Source organism: Scyliorhinus torazame, chromosome 3 (assembly GCF_047496885.1).
Source record: "Scyliorhinus torazame isolate Kashiwa2021f chromosome 3, sScyTor2.1, whole genome shotgun sequence".
In the NCBI taxonomy this organism is placed as follows: domain Eukaryota; kingdom Metazoa; phylum Chordata; class Chondrichthyes; order Carcharhiniformes; family Scyliorhinidae; genus Scyliorhinus; species Scyliorhinus torazame.
The window spans coordinates 298,320,039-298,331,506 of NC_092709.1; the positions used below are offsets into that span (position 1 = coordinate 298,320,039).

The window sequence follows — 11,468 nt, forward strand, 5'->3', positions numbered from 1 at the left end:
TTAGATGAATTGGACATTCTGAATTTCCCCTCTGTACCTGAACAGGCGCCGGAATGTGGCGACTAGGGGCTTTTTGCAGTAACTTCATTGCAGTGTTAATGTAAGTCTACTTGTGACAATAAAGATTCTGTAAAAAAAAGAATTGGGAGTTCCTGGTCAACGTTCATCCCTCTGTAATTCCACAAATATATTGTAACTGCTCATTTACCTCTCATGTTCTTGTCTGGGGCTTTATTGTGATCCAAATTGGCTGTAAAGTTTGTCTAAAATATACATTAAAAAATTAATTAATTGGCTTTAAAATGCTTTAGAATGTTTAGATTACTTGAAAAAATGTATATAACTGCAGGTTATTTATTTATTTGTTTGGCGAATGCATATTTCAAGTAATGACTGGGACAAGCCAGACCTCCCAAGATTGCAGGTAAAAATAAAATAGACAGGGTAATTTAATTTGTTTATTGTCACAAGTACTGAGGTACAGTGAAAAGTATTTTTCTGCAAGCAACTCAAACAGATCATTAAGTACATGAAAATAAAATAAAAAGAAAATACATAATAGGGCGACACAAGGTACACAATGTAACTACATAAACACTGGCATCAGGTGAAGCAACGGTAATTACGAGCACCATGGGGAAAGGAATACAGTTGAAAAAGAGAGGGCTGAATCAAACCCATGACAAAATTTATCTTTGTCCACTTTCTCAAATAGAATAACTTATGGATCTGGTTGAATGCCTTTGCTGTACCTAGAGTACAATAAAAGCAAGGCACCAAATCCAGTGTACTAATAGCTCTGTGAATGAGTGAATCCTGTGGTGAGGTACAGAGCATATAAATAAGGAATGCCTGGCTCCCTTCTCTCTCCACAGATGCTGTCAAACCTGCTGAGATTGTCCAGTATTTTCTGTTTTTATTTCAGATTCCAGCATCCGCAGTAATTTGCTTTTATCTAGTTTAAAGTTGCCAGTTGCGACTCAATACTTTTTAGTGCTATATTACTTTATCAATGTCTACAACCACTCAGCCTTTTGGTCTGCTTTCAGCTGGCTGTCTGGAGAAGAGGTTCAAGATTGACTAATTGAGAGCCTAACTAAATGTTATTCATTTTTGTTTTCATCTCTCCTACACCACAGAAATTCCCAGAACTGAAGTTCAAGTATGTTGAAGAGGAGCAACCAGAGGAGTTTTTTGTTCCATATATTTGGTCATTGGCTTACAACTCAACTGCTGAGCTGTATTGGAATCCACAACAAGTCCAGCTCTTTACAATGGACTCAGGCTGAGCAACGGTTTTTTGTGTTAATTGGTTGGGGGAGGGGGGGGGGGGGGGAGGAGGAGGAACTGGGGCAGGAAGATAACACAACAGTTGTAGAAGGAGAAGGAGAAACTTCCATCCAATTTTTCAGTGGTATACATCTGCATTAGGGAGTTATTTTTCTTCAGACAGGGGAAACAAAATTCAGGATTCCGTGGAATTTGGAAGTTGTCAATCACACACCAAAGCACAGTTACAAATGTCTAGAAGGGAAAAATTCTAATTGACTAGTTTTTCACCGAATACTCTTCATTATTCAATCGTATCAAATTGAATCACTTCATCCACCTTGGGCTGAGGGTAACAGGCCTCTCTGTAAATGGTACAAAAGATAGTGAGGGAATGCAACTCTAAAGAGATAAACATCCCATCGAGTATAATACTCACTTTTCTTAAGTAAATTCAGGATATTAATATCATTTGTTGGTTATAATAATGTTAATGAAGATATTTTAAAATTGCAGTAATTCCTGAATCCAGGAAAGTTCCTGTCGATAAGAACTGAGACAGAGGTGTTTTTTTTTTATTATAATAAAAGCTTTAAGGAATTAAGTTGTATATTTAGTGATAATGGTGTAGGCTGTGGACAAATGATTTGCAATGGAGGTATTGCCCAGCCCTTCTGACTACCAAACCAATGATGATACCGTGAATGAACATTTCTTTTTTTAAAAATCTTTATTACATTATGAAATGCCGTATTTATTATATGCACAATAATGAGCAAGGTATAAAATTAGGTCGATGCCATTTGATAAAATATATCCAAGTCAGATTTCAGAAATCTATTCTTTAATAGAAGAATTTTGCTTAAAATAAATGCTTGATCTCATTTGATGACTTAGTGGATAAATGCTCCTCCCTGGCATTTTGCACAGAGCTGCATAAACCAAATTAGCCCCTGTTTTCATGTTTTCCTGGAATTATTCTACTGCAATTGACTCCAGGAGTCTTTGCGATTAGGTTCAGGGTCTGCATTATTTGCCGCGGTATCTAACAGTATGAAAAACAGAGATGACAGTTGGTGTCACCCCATTGCCAGATGATCATTGACACAGCCCAAATTCATGCCTTGTTACAGTCTGTTTGTATTCAACTGCCATCAGTGGCACAGAATCATGCTTAGAACCAAAGGGATCTGTTTCTGTGGCCAGTTAACTCCATTGCAGAAATTATACAGTAAACATTTGTTTCAACCAAAACTTATGATGGGATTTTTGGCTGCGTCAATTCAGACATTAGGAACTATCTGCCTATTAAAGTAGATCCCATTATACTACTAGTAGAATAGCAGGGATTGTCCCAGTGTTCTGCCCAACAATCTAATACCCACCAAAAAATCTTTATTGGCCATTCATGTATTTTCCCGACCCTGCTATTCCATCTCCATCCTGGAGGAGCCTGCCTGTCCTATTTTCATGTCAGGGAGGTAGTCATGGGCTGAAACAGGCCCAGCACCTCTGAAGGCAGAGCCAAGACAGCAGTGTAGATGGGCAGATGGGAAGGCCAGTAGGCCAGAAAGCCCACCTCTGCTTACTGGGACATCGGCCCAGTTGTAACAATTACATTTAGGCCATCACCCCACCCTACCTCTTCATGTGCTCCATACCCCCTCATTACCCCCATTCCCCCTCATACCTCCCTCCATTCCTCCCTCCATTCCCTTCCACCCACTATGTCCCTTTTATATACCTTCCATTTCCGCTACATTTGCTGTTACAATATCCACTATGCGCAAATCTCGTAGATCTTTAAAATACTCCTGGAACTGATAATATATGCAAATAAGCATTGAAAATCTCCTTTAAAACCTGCTCATTTTAAACCACAAATAAGTTTCAATCACACACAACGATTCAGAGTATCAATGACAAAACACTTTAATCTACTTTACAAATCTTGATATTATGGAACTACACAAACAAGCATTGAAAACTCTTCAAAGAAAGATAAGGTTATTGCAAGTTAATAAAAATGTCAATCAAGCACCTGCAAGCTGTGTCAATATTGCCTACAGGGCTGAGCCCATTAGCGATTCTTGGAGCTCAGCCAAGCATTCATAATGAATAAGGCTGTCTGGAAAATCAGATGTCTGGCCATCTGTTCAAACTGCTTTTGTGGATACAGTGTGAAGTGGACTGACTGTTTACTCAGTGGGAATTTCACTGCCTGTGATTGATTGGCAGCTTCATGAGAAGGTAAAAAAAGGCAATAATTTTCAATGGGAATATTTAATGGATTTTATTTGGTTCCTATTTTGGAACCAGGCTACTCCTTGGTTCACGGCTCTTCTAAGGCTCTGTAAACCATGGGTGGGATTCTCCACGCCGAAATCGCGATCGGCGTGGGGGCGGAAAATGGGCATTGATGCCGAAAACCAGCGTGACCCTGCTCCCGTGATTCTCCGGTTCCCGGACTATCGCCACGACTCGCGTGCACGCGGTCACCGCGGCGTGGGTAGGGAGCATTGACAGAGGCTCCCCGCAATTCATTGATGAAAACTGTCCGAGTTCCCGACGGCATGGTTCTAACCATGTTTTGCCTGTCGGGAACGGTCGGCGGCAGCTGCGGACTCAGTCCACGGCCGCCCTGGTGGGGCAGATCCTTCACGGGGGGGGCTAGTGATCGTGGCCCACTGATCCGCGGGCGCGCGCGATCTCGGTGTGGGGGGGGGGGCTATATTTTCGGGGCAGGTCCGCGGTGTGAGTCCGCCATGGTGCGCCGGGCGGCCGCCAAAGGCCACCGCCATGCGCATGCGTGGACTCACAACCGGGAGTGCAGGGCCCCGTATCGGCAGCCAAATCTGGAAGGAGAAATGCCTGCGTTTTGACGCTGGAGTGGGGACACAGCCCCATTATTGGAGAATCCCACCCCATGTCTCTTAACTAAAAAGGGGCTGTTTAACACAGGGCTAAATCGCTGGCTTTGAAAGCAGACCAATGCAGGCCAGCAGCACAGTTCGATTCCCGTAACAGCCTCCCCGAACAGGCGCCGGAATGTGGCGACTAGGGGCTTTTCACAGTAACTTCATTTGAAGCCTACTTGTGACAATAAGCGATTTTCATTTCATTCCCGTAATAGCCTCCCCGAACAGGCGCCAGAATGTGGCGACTAGGGGCTTTTCACAGTAACTTTATTTGATGCCTACTTGTGACAATAAGCCACTTTCATTCATTTCATTTTCATTTCATTTCATAAATGAACCCAGCCCCATCAAAATGGCAGGGGTTTAAATGCCCACCCCAGAATGGAGCTGACAAGGGCAGGAGTTCTGTGCTCAGTTTGCTACCTGCATCCTTGCCCTGCAGCGGCAATACGTGCCAAAAACGGGAATGGGGCAGGAATCCCAGAATCGGGTCCCAACTTCTCTTTCTAAAGGTGTTCGAAAGCGCCCCAACTCAACGAAAATCACGGAATACTGCAGTGCAAAAGAGGCCCTTCGGATCATCGAGTCTGTCTGATGCATGAAAGGCCCTTACCTGCTCACCTAATACCACTTGCCAGCACTTGGCCCATAGCCTTGAATGTTATGGCGTGCCAAGTATTCATCCAGGTACTTTTTAAAGGATGTGAGGCATCCCGCCTCTACCACCCTCCCAGGCAGTGCATTCTAGACCGTCACCACTCTCTGGGTAAAAAATGTTTTTCCTGAAATCCCCCCTAAACCTCCCACCCCTCACTTTGAAATTGTGTCCCCTCTTAATTGACCCTTCAACTAAGGGGAGCAGCTGCTCCCTATCCACCCTGTCCATGCCCCTCATAATCTTGTACACCTCGATCAGGTCACCCCTCAGTCTTCTCTGCTCCAGAGAAAACACTCCAAGCCTATCCAACCTCTCTTTATAACTGTTCCATCCAGGCAACATTCTGGTGAATCTTCTCTGTAGTCCCTCCAGTGCAATCACATTGTTCCTATAATGTGGCGACTAGAATTGCACACGGTATTCCGGCTGTGGCATCATCAAAGTTCTTTTCAGCTCCATCATGACCTCCCTGCTTTTGTAATCTATGCCCTGACTGATAAAAGCGAATGACCCATATGCTTTTTTCACCACCCTATTAACCTGCCCTCCTGCCTTCAGAAATCTATGGACAAACATGTCAAGGTCCCTCGGCTTGGGTCACTGTCAGTGCGGAGTCTGCACATTCTCCTCTTGTCTTTGTAGGTTTCCTCCGGGTGCTCTGATTTCCTCCCACAAGTCCCAAAAGACATGCTTGTTAGGTGAATTGGACATTCTGAATTCTCCCTCAGTGTACCCAAACAGGTGCCAAAATATAACAACTAGGGGATTATCACAGTAACTTCATTGCACTGTTACTGTAAGCCTATTTGTGACACTAATAAAGAGTATTATTATTATTCTTTGGAACTTCCCAGTGTCGGACTTTTCATAGTACACTTCCTTGTTAAATTATTCTTTCCACAGTGTATCACCTCACACTTTTCAGTGATGTCCTGAGAATTATTATTAAATGCTAAATGATTGCAAGTTCTCACTCTCACCCATAGAGCACTTCCAAAATCAAGCAAGTAGCTATTAGCAAACAAGTTATACCTTCCAGTCTAGTCCTGCTAACTGTTCATTAAATTACTGTTAATTCCCCTGAATCCTGTGCTTATCAAGCACTGTCCTCATTTGAGCTGCTTTTATTTGTTTTTTGGCCACTAATGTTGCAAATGATGATATGAACCACCTGGATTTTATAACACAAGGAGCTTGATAGAGAACCACTTTTATGGATGTTCTTGTGGCCCGAAAACATGTCCTCCAATGCCGGTGGTTCTTGTGATGTCACGTCACAATACCATGGTAAGTAAGCCTACACTGCTTGTGGCACTAGCCAAAGTGTTACAACTAAGTCAGCACGTGTGTTAATTAGTAAGCCCCCATAAAGCTCCCTGTCTAAGGAAAAGCCAGCTTCATATTGCAACATTTACTGCTAGTAGAAAATTAAGCTGTAAGCGCTCCACACCACCTACATACATATCTATTTGAACACTAGGGCTGCTGTCTCATTTTATTTTTCTCTGTGAGAATAGTTCACCCTTTAAATACGGAATCTTATACAAGGTTACATTTTCGCAACTGCTACATGAGTTCTTGGGCCTAATGTACTTACTTGTGGGAAACTTGGTTACATGCAAACAAAAATTTTGAAAAATAAAAGCCAACTAGAGTTGAAGAAACCCTATGTGCATAAAGCCAACTGCATAACTTAATCAAATAGCTATGGACAAAGCAGTGCAATAGTTTGGACTAAGGGCAGGCTATTTAAATTGAGCCAGACTGCAGTTCAATCCAGCCGTCTGCACTGAGTTATAACTTACTTTTGGTTTTTCTGTCTATTATTGATGTTGACACTTTAAATGTAATTATGTTTGTTATCCAGATATTTTACTGTTTAACAAAAAAAACTTAAAACCAAATACCATATGGTAATTTCACAGCTCATGATTGAAAAAGTATAACATGGCATCACGTTAGGCATATGTGGTTAACCCTGCCTTGCCGTAACTAATGTACATCCAAATAATGTCTCCTGTAGCTCCTATGTCATGGCACTATTCAAAGAACTGCACCAAGCTCTCGAGTACTGGCTAACATTTTCTCAACCAACCAAACAAAAACAGATTACCTGATCATGTATCGCATTGCTGTTTATAGCAACTTGCTAGGTGTAAAGCAGTTGTTGTACAACAGACAGTTCACATTTCTAAGTAATTAATTGTACGTGAAGTGCTTTGGGACATTTTAAGGACGTACTGTGGCGATAAATAAATGCAAGTGGCTATTTCCATCACGCCAATTTCCAGCACACTACAGAATAGTTTATCACTAAGTTTGGGGTGTGGTGTCTTGAATCGTTGATGTGTTTTGATGCTAACCCTAGGTGCCACAGCCAATTCCTGTAACAGCCTCCCCGAACAGGCGCCGGAATGTGGCGACTAGGGGCTTTTCACAGTAACTTCACTTGAAGCCTACTTGTGACAATAAGCGATTTTCATTTCATTTCATTCATATATACACTGTGACAGTACCTGCACACAGCATGTAGACCATTTTCCCAGGAGAGTAGATGGTGATCAGATTAATTCAACTGAAATTTCATGTTACTTGTGTAACTCATAATAACTCAGAGGAGGTTATTGTATTTTGGTGCAGAGCTAACATGCTGCTGAATTAGGAAATGTTTTTATAATTAAACCTTCTTAATCGTGCTCTTGATTTTATTTTCCTTCTTTGTTGCAGTTTTTTTATAAGAGGTCACGCAATTACCTGTGTACTGAATGCACTTTGGTTAGCACTGCTTCCCCGCAGCACCAGGGACCCAAGTTCAATTCCAACCTTGGGTGACTGGTCTGTGTCGAGTTTGCACATTCTCCCCATGTCTGCGGGGTTTCCTTCGGGAGCTCCGGTTTCCTTTCTCAGTCCCAAGATCTGCAGGTTAGGTGGATTGGCCATTCTAAATTTTCCCTTAGTGTCCAAAGGTTAGGTGGGTTTACAGGGATAGGGCGAGGAAATGGGCCTAGGTGGGGTGCTCTTTTGGAAACTCGGTGTAGACTTGATGGGCCGAATGGCCTCCTTCTGCACTGTAGGGATTCTATGAACATATCAAAGAAACAGCATAAATGTTTACAGTTTTCCTCTTACTTTCATGATCCTCCGAGTCATCTCAGTCCACAGTCTCTAAGTTTTAGCCCAAACCCTTTGTATGTTTCAAATGTGATGGTTTTAAAACTCCTCAACCAACATTTACCAGTCGGTGTATTACCACGGTGCTTGAATGTACTTAGATACTAAATTAGATAACCACCCTTGTCCTCCACCACTCTGCAGACCACTTGTCAAATTCCTAGTTGTGGTACACAGTGAAGGCAAGTGAATGGTCTCTTTGCTACGAGGGAGGGAAAATCCATGCATCACTTAATAACCATGCACCTCCATTACATGATTCCAGAGGTACATTGACTGAGATTTAGAAGCAAGTTAAGAAACAGAAAATGCTGGGAAGACTCAGCAGGTCTGGCAGCTTCTGTGGAGAGAAAAGTAAGTTTGTATGACTCTTCAGAGCTCTGTTAAGTCTTTCCAACAGTTTTTGATTTTATTTCAAATGTCCAGCATCCATTGCTTTTATTGTAGAAGCAAATTGCTTGGCTGACTTTTTACTCAGCGATATAATATGACTCTAAAGAGGATATATTTTTACAAATGAGATGCAAAATATGGAAATGGGCAAGATTATTAACTAATGAATATTCATTAGGTCACCTTCATTCTTTCTGCCATGTAAAACAAAGGGAGGAGATAGTTGGGTGTTAACAAACACGTTTTTAACCACAGTATTTTAGAACTAGGAGGAAAGAGTTTGATCACAAGAAAAAGCTTATGCTTTTAACCATACACAACCTACTGTGCTCAATTTTGGCCTCCGCCAGTCATAGAGTTAGCTGCAAGAACTCAAATATTGGTAGTTTCTTGTAATTTATCCCCTGCCACAGTGAAGAAGTGGTGAACAATTCTGCTCAACAATTTCCATTTGCACTATGGACCCCATGAAAATCTCAGCAACAGAAGAAAATCCTAATTGAACACCACTACTTCAGTGGCATCCATTAATGGGACTCTTGATATATTTTTGAATCCATTTCACTAATGAACATGCTGCAAACATATCTGTTCACACATTGTCATTGGACTAGTAATCCACAGAACCAGAGTAATGCTTTGGGGACCCGGTTCGAATGCCAACACGACAGCTGGTGAAATTTGATTTCAATATTTTTTTTAAATGCTGGAATTAACAGTCTAATGATGACCATGAAACCATTGTCAATTGTTGTAAAAATCCATCTGGTTCACTAATGTCATTTTGGGGAGCAAATTTGCCATCCTTACCTGGTCTGGCCCACATATGACTCCAAGTCTGCCGCACTATGGTTGACTCGCAAATGCCCTCAGTTCAAGGGGAATTAGGGATGGGCAATAAATGGTGGCCCAGCCAGCAACGCCAACATCCCAGGAATTAATTTTTTTAAAAATAATTTTGTGTACTCAATTCATTTTTTCCAATTAAGGGGCAATTTAGTGTGGCCAACCCACCCAGTCTGCACTTTTGGTTTGTGTGGGGCGAAACCCACGCAAACACGGGGAGAATGTGCAAACTCCACACGGACAGTGACCCAGAGCTGGGATCGAAACTGGGACCTCGGTGCCGTGAGGCAGCAGTGCTAACCACTGCCATCGTGCTGCCCTATCCCAGGAATTAATTTAAAAGTAATGGCATCACCCTGATATTTTAATAAAGCCTGCAAGTTTAAATTAATTGCACTTCAGTAAAATTTTCAATTGGCAGTGGTGTAAGTCACACAATGTGCATAGATTGATGAACACTAAATGCTGCCTTTGGTGGGCTTCATCACTGACCTAGTGCAGAAATAAACCATTTTAATGCGTTACATAGAATACAAAAGTCCCATATTTGATCTCAGTACCAATGCTAAGTTCATGGATCTCAATCCAGACAATAGTTAAGATGGTACTCTTGACTTCAGTGTTCCTAGAATATAGAGAAGGAATTCAACCTGGTATTTTGCTCCTGATCACTACCTAGCGAATAGAAAATACAATTATTTGGCAATTGGTAAGGATAGAATTGGGCTGTGTTTTGCATGAGGCCCTACAAAGTTGAATACTCTTCCATCATTCTCTGGTTTTCTCCCCTAATTCCAAACATATTGGAATCCAGGCTGAAACACATCAGCCTTGATTTCACATCCTGACATTTTGCAGACGCTGTTTACAAATGATACTTCACATTTTCATAATCTGTGAAAATGTCACCTCTTGGTATATATATATTTTTTGTATTGCATCCTATACAGTTTGCCTTGAATACGTTTAAAGTGCCTAATTTGGTTCTCTGTTGCATTATTTTTGTATTTTTCAGAAAAAAAGTTTCTCATTACATTTCAAAAGTTTAAATTTTTTATTTTGTGTTCATCTGGGAAGCTTTATCCTCAGCTTAGGAAAAGCTGAGACACAGCCACGAATCCTATTTCCTATGTTTCTATAGCGGGAGTGGGATACTGAATTTGCATGATCAGCCATGATCATATTGAATGGTGGTGCAGGCTCGAAGGGCAGAATGGCCTACTCCTGCACCTATTTTCTATGTTTCTATGTCTCAGCATTGTAGACAGTTACAAACACATCCTCCATAACACACATCAGAGAAAAATAGGATATTAGGCAAAGTCCTGAATTAGTAAGATTTCTTCATTCTGACTTAGTTTTAAAGAACCTAGAACTAGACTTTGCTGCTGCAGGCGTAAGCGTGTTTTTGCTTGTTTTCCAGTCATCCCCAATAAAGTGGACATGAAAATGAAAAAAATGAAAATCGCTTATTGTCACAAGTAGGCTTCAATGAAGTTACTGTGAAAAGCCCCTAGTCGCCACATTCCGGCGCCTGTTCGGGGAGGCTGGTACGGGAATTGAAGCGTGCTGCTGGCCTGCCTTGGTCTACTTTAAAAGCCAGCGATTTAGCCCAGTGTGCTAAATCAGCCCCTGCTGGTTTCGGCTTGGGCATGATAAGCCTGAGCTCTCGTGTCCACTTGGTCAAGTAGTGTACTAATACTGTTTAGCCTGTCCCATGCAGAAAGAACATGAGTTGATAGAGGGATGCCGTCACCCATAGAACTGTACCGCAAAATGTCCTCAGGAAAGGAATTGAGGAAATTGAAAGGTAAAGTGCTTTTAATAAAAATTGTGATGCTTCAGGATGTTGGCATTGTCTTTTAAAGTAAGATTGTCACAAGTTTTTCTTTTTATTTGCATATATTTCACAGTCACAGACCTTCACAAATATTAAGTTTAAATTATTGCTTCAATTAACTTCTATGTAACTCAAGCATAGTAACATATAGGAATTGATGAGGAAAGCCTTTGTCTGTCATTCAGAAAAATTCCAAAGGCTCCCATTGTACATTCAATTGTTCTATAATTGTTCGGGGATCTAGTTAAGGTAAATCACATAGATGCATTTAAGTGGAAACTAGGTGAGGTAAATTTGGGAGAAAGGAATAAAAGAATATGTTGATGAGGTTCAATGAAAAAAGATGGGAGGAGACTGGTGTGAAGCAGAAACA

At 41.5% G+C, this 11,468-nt stretch overlaps 1 protein-coding gene across 3 annotated transcripts in view; it reads left to right on the plus strand.

Annotated features, from left to right (window-relative positions):
* The window catches only part of dym (dymeclin), a 782,339-nt gene extending 781,017 nt beyond the window's left edge, over positions 1 to 1,322 (plus strand). For all 3 annotated transcript variants that reach the window (XM_072497436.1, XM_072497434.1, XM_072497435.1), the window contains one exon: positions 1,140 to 1,322. In XM_072497436.1, the coding sequence (XP_072353537.1) occupies positions 1,140 to 1,289 (150 nt within the window). In that variant the 3' untranslated portion in view covers positions 1,290 to 1,322. The remainder of the gene's footprint in view (positions 1 to 1,139) is intronic.
* Positions 1,323 to 11,468: the final 10,146 nt, after the last annotated feature.